We start from the raw sequence: 14805 nt of genomic DNA, 5'->3' as shown, positions 1-14805 counted from the left end.
TTCATTAAACGGTCATGGAAAGCAGAACTGTTCTGGTTCTTTAAGGGAGTGGCACTCACTGCAGTGGGAAATCCTGCTTTTTTCTACATTTTTTTGCACGGAATAACACGAAAGGCCATAATCGGATAGTTGATAGTCCACCGCTATATTTTCAGCTTTACAGTTTACACCTGTGCTAACACAATGAACATTAACATTATATTATACTACACAACCACTCTCAGAACACAGGAGGGATGCTTTGGAAAGCCACATCCACATGAGTTCACCAACACATTTCTAAGTTCCCCTGAAACTTGTTTTCACAGTTCTGTATTCAGTCCTGTAAAAAAGAAAAAAAAACCTTTAAGTACACTGAAGGATTTAGTAGCTTCTAGAACCAGCTTTAGCAACAATAAGTGACTATCAGTCTCTCTCACATTGCTGTGGAGGAAATTTTACCCCACTCTTCTTTACAGCGTTGCTTCAGTTTAAGTGATGTTTGCGATCATTCGTTGCTCATGTTGAAAAGCTGACTGGGTCATTCTGACATTCCTGCTGTAGATTTCCTGCCATCCTTAAGATCATTGATATGTTACATGGATCGAGCTTTAGCCAACAAACAGACGGCTTGCATTCGTCTCTAGAGCACTTTGGCATACAGGGGAGTTCATGGTGGACTTGGTGACCACAAGGAGCCCAGGTCCTGTACACCAACAGCAGGGATGAGGTATTTTTGCTGATTTGCTTTGTTTAGTTTGTGCCAAATGTGGCACTGTGCATTTTGACATCTTAACCTACTCAAGGCCTTAAGATTACCCGTGCAGTCTGCCCTGAGCCTCATACACCAACTCTTGTTCAGTCCCATTAAACGTGTTAATCTCCTGCATGATTATCAACTGAAAACAGAACGAGCCACAAACCTTTATTAGAAGTCATTTGCATTTATTTTCATATTAAACAGTGTAATTATAAACATTTCAATCACACTAAGCATGATCAATATGAAGTAAAAATATTTTTTTTAATTCTACAAGTTTAAAGGACAGAATGACTTCACGTCTGCTTGTTTGTCTTAATTTAACTGCTTGTAGCTGATGACTGTGATATGTTCCTCTGATTCAACTCAGTTTAAGTTACAAAATGAAACCTCATACCTAGAACTCAATTACATAATTTCCCATCATTTACAGACAAAAAGAAAAATTAACATTTATATACACATCAGTACAGTTCAACATTAAGTTACATTTCTCAAATGTGCAAGATTAAGCAAATGTATACTGTAGTGAAATAAAAGAAGATTTCCTTAAATAGATGTTCAAGTTTAACTGAAGCACAGGCTGCTGGTTTTTAAACAGAGGATAACACTGTCTGGGATACAGTGTCGCCTGTATGGGGCAGGTGAGACGGACATGTAGCTATTACGGGTGAAGTACAGCTTCTCATCTCGTCATCAGCGACAAAATATTCAAGGTCAATTGAAAGGAAAGCCTTAACTGTATACCCTACAGTTTCAAATAAGAGATTTTAAAGCTGTACATAAAAATGTCAGGAGGAAGGTCTGTCTTCATCTATAACCATTTGCATTGCGCTTCTATACAGAAAGTGATCGCGACGAATGCACATCCCTGTACGTACGGCCCCGCAAATGATAAGACTCAGAGACAGCAGCTGAACAGAAAGGGTCATTTAAGATGGAAATGCAATCTGAAATAGTGACGTTTGACACAAAGCTGAAAAAAGAAAAAGGCAAACAACTCCGCCCACAACGCTCGGGTTTATAAAAGCAGCAGCATTGAGTTTCTTGTTGTTGTTGTCGTTGTTCTAGTAGTGAGTTGCTGTGAAAGCTTAAAGTCCCTGCACACGCCCGTCAGCTTGTCCTACAAACTCTGATTCAAACCAGTTTATGAAATTCATTGCACATTTGATTACAAACAGCTCATGACATTTTCTTCATCCTTACATTTAAAAATAAACATTTCCAGCTTTTTTTTTTTTTTTTTTAAACATCATCCCACTAAACTTTTTGTAGCGATCATCAATCGAGGGGTGCAGCCTCTTTGTCTTTCAGCGTCATCAGGCACTGGAATGAGACCCAGCGACAAAGTAATCGAGACAACCATCAAAGCGACTTCCTGCACATTCGCAAGGATAAAATAAAGCTTTACAAAAGAAAAACAACAACAACAACTTGTTTTAAGTTATTCATCACAACTGTCTTACAGTTGGGTCGCCTCTTTAACGACTGATATGACAATCCCACAATTCTTACCAACATTTCTCCAAACTTCGACTCAGCTTACTATACATGTTCCTTTAAAACATAAAGGACAATACAGTGTGTCGCCTCTGTAGTGTAGTGTTCCAGTCATCCTATGCATGGATTGCACCTACAGCAGTTACAACCCGTTAAATTCAAATGCTGCTACAGAAAGACAACACACATGGCTTCCCCTCCAAAAAGGAGACTGTGATTAAACTTAGCAGGAAGTTTTTTTTTAAAAAATCCTTTCAAAATAAAAGGCAATCACGGAAATAATCACATGACATGAAGGAGCAAAGTGAACAAATTAAGCTTTCAGTTTTAGGTGTGTGTGTGAAATCAAAGAGCTTATTCTTGTTTGGCTGTAGTGATACGTTTACCAGCCCAGTGGGTTGATTTTCTTTAATTAAATTAAGTTGTTTTTTTTTTTTTTGGTGAAGCAAAAGTCCTAGAAAAGGAGTGCACTTACACACAACAAAAAGAAGCAGCCAAACACCTGGAATGCGCATGATGAGGCATTAAAGCAAACATTTAGAAGCTACGTCAGTTAGTTTGTTTTCCCTCCCCAAAACATTTTAATTGTACTGAACTAAAAATCATACAAACACACACACGCACGCACACGCACGCACACGCACGCACGCACACACACACACACACACACACACACACACACACACACACACACACACACACACACACACACACACACACGGAGCTGGAGAGGTGATGTGGCTCAGACTGGGACTGGGCCTCGTCCGTCTTATTTGCCTAATGTCTGTTTACAGCCTTTTGTTCTCATGGCCACGCCGCTGAGAATAGTTCTGCCTGAGAGAAGCATCTGCAGTTTGTCCCCACAAACTGCGTCGTCTGTTGTCCTTATTCGACTGTTCTCCCAAAAAAAGAGCGAGAGTAGCTTCATTCCGCAGTAGTGTGAAGATAAACGGTCCCTTCATTTAGCACCCTAGTCTTTCTCTCCATCCTCGCTGCTTCCTGGTGTGAACAAAGACAAGTTTAGTCATCTGGTAAAACCCCTGAAAACACAACCATTTTATTGTTCATGTAAACTCTGATGACAGTGGTGGACATCAAATTAAACATAATCTTAATATATTCAGACACTTACTATAATAAAATTAGGAACGCAATGGAATCAGATTGGTTAGCTTAACTTAGAACCAAAACTGCAATTCAAGAATAGCTGGGCTCAGTAAGAATGCACACCTCCTAAGTTTGTGAATTTGATGCATACATGTGGCACACTGTAGCTGTACAGTGTAGTGGTTTATAAACTGGTCTAATATGTGAAAGATCAGGATAAGACTCAGGTTTGAGTGAGGAAGGTTTCATTAAAGTTTTTAAAGTTTGCACAGACATGGACATTTTCTTCCTGAAATACTGAGCTATCCATTCAAGACTGTATACCAGTTTGGCCTGCTCTACTTGCCTCCTTGTTCAATATCAGAGTCGGTAAGATGGGTAAGGGAAAAGCTGGCAATGCTGGCCGGTGAGATGGAAAAACGGGAGTAGCTTGAAGAGCCGGTCCAGCTGGTATCCAGCATGGACCCCACTGCAGGGGCCGGAGAGGAAAACGACGCTGCAGATGAGGACCTTGCCTTGGATACCGTGTCTTTACCAGTCTTGGACAGGAAGGCGGGTGCGGGTGAGGAGAAGTCATCATCCCACTCAAAACCACCACCTGTAAAGATTTAGTCAGTGAATCAAGACATATGCTTTGTGCAAATAGAGGCTTTTATTGCTGATTTGTGGCATTACCTTCTTCATCTGTTGAGCTCTCAGAGTTGGCAAAGCGGTTCAGGTAGCTGGCAGCAGGCGTGGAGCTGCTGAACTGTGGTACCCGACTGTTTGAATCCAAGGAGTGGTCACCCAGTTCCTTGGTGGGCGTCTCCTAAATAAGATTTAATTCAGTTAACACATATTACCAGCTGCCCCCGCAAACTAAGTAAATGAAGATCACAGACTAAAATTTTACCTGGTCAAACAGGTAGACAGTGACATCATCAAAGAAAGACACGGCTCTTTTGGAGTTATCCGCACCAAACCTTGTAGGAAACGGGAAAGATGATGCTCCGATGTTCAGAGATGTGGGTTTTAACAAGCTCTTCAGGTTCTTCGCCCTACTGTCGTCCGAGATAACAACTGGCACCGGGTGCACGGTTTCATCCTCGCTTTCTGAGCTAGAGCTGTGCAGCTGGTACGCGCGCATGTCGTCATCCGAGTCGTCGCTGTTCTCGTCCTCCTCGTCTGCATCTACGCCATCTTCTTGCCCATCTAAGCCCGACCCATCCCGCCTCCCCAGGTAACGCCCCTCCACATCCGGCTCCTTTATTTTATGACCATCACTGGTGTCGGTTCTGGTGAGTTTAGCGTGAACTACACTCTCTGTTGCTGGCTTAGCTGGGGCAATAGAAGGAAGTATTAAGGTTTCTAGACCTTCAGAGTGGTCCAGGTGATCAGTAAATGCGGTGTCCTTGAAAACCTCTGGTTTAATTCCATCTTCATTGGAGCTGCTGGTAGACTCGACCACCTGGTTTTCACCATTTTCTGTGATATCTGAATCTGCTACTGAACCCATCTCCTTAACATCCTTGGCTTGTGATTCAGCAGGTAGAGAAAATAAAGAGTCAATATCTTTTTCCTTGTAAGCCTCCAGTGCAGGAGCTCCAGAAACCTCAGGAACCTCATCAGTAGAGTTCCTCAGCCACGTGTCTTCAACAGAACCACCTGCAGTTATTTCTTCAGACTTCTTTTCAGGTTCTGATTCATTGTCAGAAAAGTATGCAGAGTCTCTGTAATTACTTCCCATAATTGGTTCCTCAGCAAGACCTTCATTATCTGGCTGATCTCCCTCACTGGGATCTTCACTGCGAGTATCTAGCACACCCTCTACTTCGGAGATTATGATTTTCGGCGGAACCAGACTTGCCGCAGTTGTGAGCTCTTCTGTCTCCTCTTCTTCTTTGGTAACACTCAAGCCATTTTTTACAGGAGAGGAATCTTGGACATTTGGCTGAGAGTTCCACTCAGGAGACTCCAGGTTCTCAGTCTCATAACCACTGTCTGATATCCTATATGGAGGTTGGAGTTTGTGTTGAGCAATTTGAGCATTCAGTTCATCTCCTTGCTCTCCAAGCCTGTGTATGTCAAGTGAGTCTAATGAGTCTGGTGTTTCAGCAAAGTTCTCTACAGTTGGAACAGTGGTGGACATACTGTCTTCCAATAAACTGTCCTGGCTGATCTGGTCCAAAGATGGACCCGACACCAGAAGAGAAGCTCTATCATGAGGATGCCCATTGGTATCCATAAATGATTCTTCATGATCAGACAGAGTGGTTTCCATTTGTATATCGGCATCCTCAATTAGCTCACTCAACAAATCATTACTTGTTAGGTCTTCACTGTGTCCATTATCTGAAGGTAATACTTGAGCTGGCAGGGGTTCAGGCATTTTACTTTCTATGGGCTGAGTGTCATCCTTTGAGGTTCCAAGGTCATCTTCAAGGCTGGGAATTTTGGCATCTGTGCACAAAGAATCTGTATTGGCACTGTCAGATATTGCAGTGGTGTGGTCATCCGTGTGACTGATGAGAACCTCAAACCTCTCTGAGGTAGAATCAAAACCAGAGTCTACACCTCTGTTTGAAGATTGCAACAGACCAAGGTCTTCTGTGGAAGAACTATTTCTAGCTGGCAGCTGGTTGCTTGTGTCATCTTCTGTGACCACTGTAATGGAAGGCACCAGTGTCTCATTTTCTAGAGAGTGACAAAACTCCCCCAAACTGTTACTTGGAGAGTCTAGAAGTTCGTGTCTTGAGGATGTGCTACTTGCTGCCGATTTAAAATAAGTGTCTGCTGTGTTTAAGCTGCCTAACGAGTCAAGCTTATCCCAAGAATTCATTTTGAATGCTTCCTCTGGTTCGTGGGCTAAACCAGGTAAAAGAAAATTTGGTTGTGGGCTTAAGAAACTAGCACCCTCCTTCATTAAGGTTTGATCTTTAAGAAACATAAAATTATCTGCTAGTTTTTCAGTACTCAAAAGACTTTTTCCATTCATGTTTTCATCCTTTGCTTCCACAGAATTCACCACCTGAGTGGGTTCCCCTAAAAAAGCATCCCCATAGCTTCCATCTCTATTCACTGCTTCACCCTCTAAAGTTCCCCCTTCAAGGAAAGGGTTTCCGCTGCGCTCTGGAAGCTCCATAAAATTCTGCCTCCAGGAAGGCGAGTCTTCTTGTTTTGACCCGTCTTCTGTAAAAATGTTGGTGTGGTACGGACTGTCATTTTCAAGAGACGACCAGATGTGGCTGTCTGGTAAATATGAATCCTTTGAGTCAATACTTTGGTGGAAAAAGTCGGCATCTGTGCTTGACTCATCTAGCCGCACATCTTGGAGCACAACAAAATCTTGCCCGCTTGAACCAAAGCCCATATCTGGTTCTCTATTCCCGTCCTCCCCAACAGTGCTCTCCCCTTGCTCTTCTAGTTGGATATAATATTCATTCCCATTAGATGGCTTTTGAGCATCAAACACCGGTAAGATCCCAGGAAATCCTGGAGTGTTCCCACTTTCTCCTCCTGCTGCGCTAGTTGAAGGATCAGGGAAATGAGCCTGAATATCTTCACTGGAAACAGGAAAGAACATGCTGTGGTAGTTTAGTGTTGTGTCTACGCCTGAACGTCCAGGGTTACCATCATAGTGGTCATGCTTGGCCGCTTCCCAAACATACTCAAAGCTGAGACCTTTGCTTGTTTCAGTCACAGTCAGAATTTCATCTATTTCTTGTCTCAGGGCATCATCAGCAAACTGTTCCAAGATTGGGAAGGAGGAATGGCTAACAGTGGTCTGCCGCATAGTGGGGTTAGGCTTCAGTGCATCCCAGCGTTGCTCGAAATCTTCTTCTATGTCCTTCTGGCCTTGCATACGCAGATAGATGAGGAGACGGTGTACTTCCTCTGCTGTGGCCCGCTTGTCTGGAGACAGCCAACAGAACTGCAAAATTTCATACCTACAGTTACAGAAAAAAATTAAAAATTAGACACTTTATATTGCTAACAGCCTAATAATTTTAGCAATGTCATTAGTTTTAAATTTAACAATTTTAATGCAAGCTGCTTAAATAGCCATCTTCCAGGGACTCACCATCTATCAGAGTAGGGAAGTTCCAGTTGTGGCTTGAACAACTTGACTTGTTGCTCCTTGATCACATGGTTGAGAACTTCTCGGTCAGACAGATGTGGGTACGGCTGAGCAGCATTCTCAAAGAGCTCCCATAATGTGACCCCCAATGCCCTACAGACAATTGAGGATTAAAAAAAAAAGTTGCACTAGAAGGATAAGTAATGCATATGTGCCACAGGTATCTGCTTTACATTTCTGAAACTAGATGCATTTTCTATATGACTCCACAACACAGCCAAGTTTACACAGAAATGGATCATAAAGTGCTTGTATTTTATTGCATATACCAGCATCAGCATTATTTTTGTCAGTAAGGTACCAGACAATGTAACTTCAGTAACTTTACACAGTCAACTATTGTCTATAGGTAGTTATTTACCAATTTCACACAAAATTGGTGAAACCCCTCGATTTCTGTAGCGCTGTGTTGAGTTGCTAAAGTAGCTAAAGACAACTTAATCTCACAGTGAAAGCTTATCATGTTTGGACTGTGCTTCACAAATCCCTACACAAAACATGCACTGCTTATGTGTCCAGAGTAAAAGATACGTTCTGCTACACACGATCCATACATTCACCAGACACTTGCTAGTACCTGGTTTGACCCCCTTTTGCCCTCAGAACTGTGTGATGCTGTCATGCAGATTTGTCGGCTGCACATCCATGATGCAAAACGGATGGAGATGGTCAACAACAATACTGAGGTAGGCTGCAGCCTTTAAACAATACTTGGTTGGCACACAAAGTATTCCAAAAATATCCTTGACACCATTACACCACCTTGATCTTTGATACAAGCCAGGATGGATGCAGAGACATTTCCACCAGATTCATGCAGTGTGGTCTTGTGCCGCTGTAGTCCTGCTTCAAAGTTCAATGTGTTGTGTATTCCGACAGGCTCACCTGAATACCTCTGTTGTCATGAGTGGTTATTTAAATTATTGTTGCCTTCCAATATTTTCTCTTTTTTTTTTTTTTTTTAGAACATTCTCTGTAAACACTAGAGAAGACTGTGTGGGAAAATCAGCAGTTTCCAAAATACTCAGACCAGAACATCTGGCATCAACGAACATACCATGTTCAAGGTCACTTTCTTCCCGATTCTGATGCTCGGTTTGAACTTGATGAAACAACAAGTTGTCTTGACCATGTCTACATGACTAAATGCATTGTGCTGTTGCCATGTGATTGGCTGATTAGATAATTGCCTTAAACAGTACCTAATAAAGTGGTTGGAAATTGTATATGCTGTAGATTCAGTGTAGCTGTGGGATTACATAATAAATATTAACTTTCTCTTTACCTCAGGAAACATTTAGAATGTCAACATAGTTGTATTCAGTGGCAAATTAGGTACTTGGGTAATAGACTTAGTTTTTAATGTAACCTTTATTCAATAAAGAAAATATAACTTCTATAACTACTAAATATAACTAAAATATAACTACAACTCATTTGTAAGATTGTCCTGACTAAGACAGGCAGTATTAACTGTGAAGTCATGGAGGGGCTCAAAAAGAATACTGTGAGGAGAGATGTACAGTTGGTGAACTGTCAGGATTGTTGTTTTAATCTGCTGAACATTAGCAAAACTGTAAGTAATCATTTACTATGATACTTTACTTTGTTGTATTCCAAAAATAAATCATGTTCCAATTACATGTATGTATATTTGAGCTATTGTGGATTTGGCTCTACTTAGAATACCTGTTATAACACATTAATACAGTTCTTTGGGAGACTAAATTGGGAGTTTTAAAAAGCTGCTTTTTAAAAAACAGATCCAGGTTAACTTCTCTAATGACAGCAAGTGAGCCTGGATGTGTGAGTCAGTTTTTGAAATGCCCTCTAGTGTCAGTGCAGGGCTGAAATCTGGTACATACCACACATTGCTTGGCTTGGTCTGTTCCATAGTAATTACGCCACCATGGCGCTCGCCTACCAGCTCAGGGGCCAACCAACGAAGGGGTGCATACACATCATCCTCTGTGATGATGTAATCCTCCTATGGTAGCACAGTTTAAAAACAATCTGTTACACAATTTTTACAATTTTTTCCAAGAAATACTGCAGAAATATGACCTAAATAAAACGTTTATTTGCTCTCATTGAGGTGGTTCACTCTTGCACTGCCTCCCCCTTTCTTTACAGAAATAGATCTAGTGGGTGACCTTATATCATGAGTATTAAATTCAGACAGCCAAACTGACAGATCAGCAGTATTAAAGGAATGCAGCAGACAGAGCTTCCTGACATATGCAGCATGTCATGTTATATGAGAGGACAGTATTAATTCTTCAGTAAAATATATCGTTGATCAAAGGAAACATGTCCAGCCTCTGATAAAGTCTGTTTATTTTCAGTCTGTTCATTTGCAGCTGGTTGCACAAGCACTGACTTCAGCCAAAAAACATGGCCAGACTTTAACATAAATAAAACTGACTTGCATTTAAACAGTGCTTGCGTACTTACTGACCACTCAAATCACTTCATGCGCATTCATCCATTCATATAATGCTTTATTCTTTGCACTTTTATGCATCTCACTTAAGGTTTCTCCTTACTTTATATCTGCAGGGTCCAATGCCATAGTCTCCCACTTTGACTGTGAGGTCTGCAGTCAGGTAGCAGTTCCTCAGTGCTAGATCACTACAGGAGCATAAACACAGACATGAGCATTACATTTTGAGTGGTGAAGACATTCAAGACAAATTCACAATTGCTACAGCATTCACAGATTTGGAAGAAAGACCGAGGCCATCACTAATGAAATTATTTAGCTTATTCGGTTTTGTTTAGCCCATGCCGGCATTACCATTTGGAAGTATAAAAAAGGAGTGTGCAAAATGATCAACAAGAATCAAGTGAGGAAAGTTTGGCAAGGATGACAAAACACTTAAACATTTACAGTAAATTAGAACAGGGGCTTTCTTATTTTATCTGTCTTTCACACTGCAACAAGCTGTGGGGACTATTCCTGACTGTGCATCCAGCAGCAGGATATGATTTCTGGAGGGAACCACAGGCTGTGCAGACTTTTTGTTAGTCTGCCAGGGGAGGGCGTCACAAGCTCTTGAGACTCTGTCTGCTCATTAAACAGCCATATGGTAGTTCATTCACACTGACTGAAGAGACAGGCTTTGGTTTCCCTCTAGCCCTGCAGCATTCCCTGTCCACAAGCTCCAAGTCCTTTTACCCACCCAATGACAAACCCTGCTGACACAAGTATTCTTGCATGCACATGGCCCAGCTACTGTCAGACCCACTGAAACCCCTGTAAGATAAATGGAGCTGTATTTTAAACTCCCCTGTCCCCTGTCCTCTGATGCTGGCTGACAGCCCAACATACAGTAACACAGCAGTGAGGAAGCAAGTCCAATATCTTAACCCTACAAGGTTAATGCATGCCACACCAGTGATCGCTTCCATATCATACCATCCATACAGACACTTGCGCAATTTGGTATCATGGTTGCCAGCAGAAAAAGCAACATAACTAATATGTCTTTGTATTGAACTGTCATTGTTAATACAGAAAGAATAATATAATCTAGTAACCTAATCCAGTCAATAAATGCAGAGTCCAAGAACAACTGACAAAGATCTTTTATAGAAAATGCATGAAAATAACTTTGCTCCCCACTCTCAAAAAAACAAAATATCAGATACAATGTAAATGCAGCAGCAAATAAAACCTGCAGTCAAAGATAGCACTGTAACTGTTCAGGCAAAGGGTATTTGATCCTTTAGGACACTTCGACTAACACAGGAGGAAAACATAGTATAATACGCCCCGGATTACAGGAAAATAAACAGTGCAAGCTGTTAGATAGAAACCCTACCTACCTTACTATACAATATAAAGCATTTTAAGATGATCACTGCTGTGATCTGGCACTGGATTAAATTACATTTTTCCTCTTTTAGATTATAAAAAGGTGATCTTATTAAACATTAACACAATTATTAACACAATCATTAACACATTAACAAAAAAACCCTTTTGTAGTAGAATAATACAATCAAAATCCTGGTAAACCCTAATGAAAAAGCACAAAAATGTCTTATAATGGCTTAAACACCCCTGTCCACGTCTTCCTATTGGGAATCTATTCATGGCACACAGTACAGTATGCAATTTATTCTGTAACGGGTCCAATTTCACCCTTGCATTACGAAGCTGAGGTTTCAGCTTTGGATACGGCGTGTACAGCACATGGTACTGCTCCATAACCATCCTCTCTGTCATTTCTGCCAGCATGTGTCTGTGTGCAGTGTTGTTTAGTTGGTGGTACTTTTTTTTTTTTTTTTAATATTCTGTGGTTAAAAGTGCCACAGAAACATTTTTACGATTGCAGAATAAATTAGTTCACATGAGAACAGGCTTGTAGAACTCTAGTTGAGTAGTAACAAGGATTAAAACACAACGCCCAATATGAGGCTATCCACTTACACGCAAAAAGCAGAATCATCATATCCCTTTGGCAGTGGACAGCTGACACTGTGGCAATGCATCGGAGCTGTGTAATTGGAACCCCCTGAGCTTATTCTGAGCAGGCAAAATAGAGCTGATGAGCTGAGCATCGTATGTTCCCCAAGTTCCCAACACCCCTTGTACCCCCCTGCTGGCTGGCAGCCAGACGTCCAGTACAGACTGGGGTGAAAATGAAACGCAGCCTTCTCTGCTGTGCACACCATTTTTGGACACCACTGGTACTCCTTAGAGTGGCTGGGCAGTCAGCACAAAAGTAAAACTATTAGTTGACCCTTGTCTTTATAATAATATTATGGAATGCTAATGACTAAGTACTCGCCAAGAGATACTTGGTGGTACGTACTTAGTAAAATGTATCTATAGGATAAACATTAAAAAGAATAAGAGCACATACTTTGTGTGATTTTAGTATATTGGGATTTCAGAATAAACATGTTAGTCAAGTACATTCATTAAATAAAAATCACCAACATTTCTACTTATCTTTTTTAACATTAAAATACAACTGGAGCACACAATTTGATTATTCAGTCAATACAATCTTTTCTGTCTAGTGGTCACTGACCACTAGACAGAAAAGCATTTCCCGAAACACCAGCTGTATTGAGTGGAAGGAAAAGCACAACGTTTAGCTTAGTGGATCAAAACTGAGAGTTAGCTAAAAGTGTTGCAGCTCTGAAGTGCTACCTGTGCAGGAAGTTGTGTTTGTGAAGGTGAGTGACACCAGCAGCAATTTCACAGGCCATCCTCTGCAGCTGCAGCAACTCAGCATTTCTGAACATCCAGTCCTGCTGAGAAAGATAGCCCCGCAAATCCCCCTGCAGAGGCACACACAGATAAACACATTCGCTCATTAGTATCAGGAATAAACATTCAACAAATGCAGCAGAACTTCGTATGTATTCTAGCAATGGGAAGAATTTATCAAGTGACAATAATTAAATGCAATGTGGAGACATCGCCACACAGGGGCAGCAGAGTCCCCTTCTTCTTCCTGACTTCTCAGCACTTCTCACTGCTGACATGTGAGAAAAACAAATAAGGGTAAGGCAGTTTAATGAGTATTGCTGTGTCACAGGTATATGTGTACAAAAGAATCCAGTTCAGACCAGGGAAATAAATTTGCCTGATGGGGTTCAGACTGAAGTCCCCTCTAAACAATAAACACAGACATGAACCTGATAGAGGACACAAAAAGCTGTAAGTTATCAGAGTGACAGTCCTGCAGGGGTCTTTGTGATGGAGCTGGATCTCAGATGAGTGCAGTTTCAAAACACAGTCAACGGGGAGTTGCTGTGAACACTTTAACCAAAACTTTTCAGACTGTTTAAAAACTAAATACTGCACTGTATACTAGAGCTTTGCTAACCATTCACTAGATGATGAACTATGTGAGCAAAGGTTTTTCTGAATGAACCCTGTTACAAACATCTTTTAGCAGAGGTGGCCAAAGAGTAACAGCATGATTAGAGCCTGACTAATTTATTGGCAGGACAATCTTAGTGGCTAATTTTAGCCACTTCCCAATCTATTGGTATTTATAACTGCCGATAACTTAAAGTTTTAAAAGTGAAGACAAGTCAGGCAAAAAAAACCAAAAAACCTTCAACCATTCACAAGAGGCAATCTGCAATTTTCTTATTTTTGAACTGTATTGTTATAGAATTTTAGTAAAGACCAAGGATTGTTAGTTTACTCAGTTCTCATTAAGTTTCACAGCAAAAAGTCATGAACTAGTGATTCTGACAAATCAAACTGTCAGGGGAACTGATGTAGATTAAACAAATGTTTCTTTTAAAAATAATGCCAGTGTATTTAGAATCCACTGATAATGCTAATAATGCTTTAATAAAAATATCAAATCCCATGCATTTACTGAGCATGCAAGTCTGTGTGTGTGTTTACAAAGGGTTTACTTTTCCTTGAGCCATTTCAGTGCAAGCAGCTTAGATCAGTCGTCTTATGTAAGCACTATTTGTTTGCTTATTCCACACAAACACACAGACAGACACATAGCTCTGAGAAGGGGTGTTCACTGAAGAGCTATATTCAATATATGGTAAGTGATACTGCGTGCCTATCTTTATGTGAAGCAGGTGATTAGGTTTGGGTTCATGGGGATCCAGCGCTGTTAACGAAATGACATTCACCGTGAAAGGCCAAAACAATGAAGTCTGGTGTCTAGCCTGTTTATAACAAGGATATGTAAAGGTTCCAACACAGATCCGTGCCTAACTCAGTAATCACACGATCAAGTTAACAGTGGTGGGGAAAAGAAAAAAAAGCTATTTTAAGTGCTTTCTACTGCTGAATTCTGCGACTGGATATTAGAATCAGAGCAGGCCAAGGATAGGCACCTTTGTTAAATCAGTTCAAGTTTAAAAAATAATTGATTTTCAATAAAAGCAGTTGTGAGAATGGGCAACAACAACATAACCTTGCTCACAGGGTGATGGTGTAACTTCTTTACAGTATTACAAAGAGACAAAGCAATCACAGCGATTGTTGTTGTAACAGTTAAAAAGGACAAAGGTGAATTTTGAAATCCAAAAAGAAGAACTGCCACTTGTCTGAGACCTTGAACTAGAAAAAGGTCAAACATCTTGGCCAATCACTAGGCAGAAAATCCACGCAGTTGAAGCTTTCACTAACACTACAGTATGTGACATTCTGCGGCCCATGTACCAGTTGCTGGATGTATTTTGATGTCTAAAATGCTTTCAGTCAGGATTATTGGCATGGGTGATACAAAACATAAAAACCGCCATCAATCAAAAGCCTGCCAGAGGGAGCGTCACAGTACATTGGCTTTTTGGGATTCACCTTGTCCGCTGGGCAGCTGCAGTGTCACATTTCATGTTTCGA

The 14805-nt window shown here is 40.9% G+C and overlaps 1 protein-coding gene across 1 annotated transcript in view; it reads right to left on the bottom strand.

The window, feature by feature from the left end:
• Positions 1-919: 919 nt before the first annotated feature.
• The window catches only part of lmtk2 (lemur tyrosine kinase 2), a 28070-nt gene continuing 14184 nt past the window's right edge, over positions 920-14805 (bottom strand). Inside the window, exons 7-14 of the mRNA XM_063471732.1 lie at positions 12628-12758; positions 10010-10094; positions 9329-9450; positions 7407-7556; positions 4239-7272; positions 4022-4154; positions 3689-3944; positions 920-3234 (exon numbers count right to left, since the gene is read on the bottom strand). Coding sequence (XP_063327802.1) covers positions 3210-3234; positions 3689-3944; positions 4022-4154; positions 4239-7272; positions 7407-7556; positions 9329-9450; positions 10010-10094; positions 12628-12758 — 3936 coding nt within the window. The 3' untranslated portion in view covers positions 920-3209. The remainder of the gene's footprint in view (positions 3235-3688; positions 3945-4021; positions 4155-4238; positions 7273-7406; positions 7557-9328; positions 9451-10009; positions 10095-12627; positions 12759-14805) is intronic.

This window comes from Pelmatolapia mariae, linkage group LG4, assembly GCF_036321145.2.
Source record: "Pelmatolapia mariae isolate MD_Pm_ZW linkage group LG4, Pm_UMD_F_2, whole genome shotgun sequence".
Lineage (NCBI taxonomy): Eukaryota > Metazoa > Chordata > Actinopteri > Cichliformes > Cichlidae > Pelmatolapia > Pelmatolapia mariae.
Note: the sequence above shows the minus strand (reverse complement) of the source record. Positions and strands in the feature narration are given on the sequence as shown.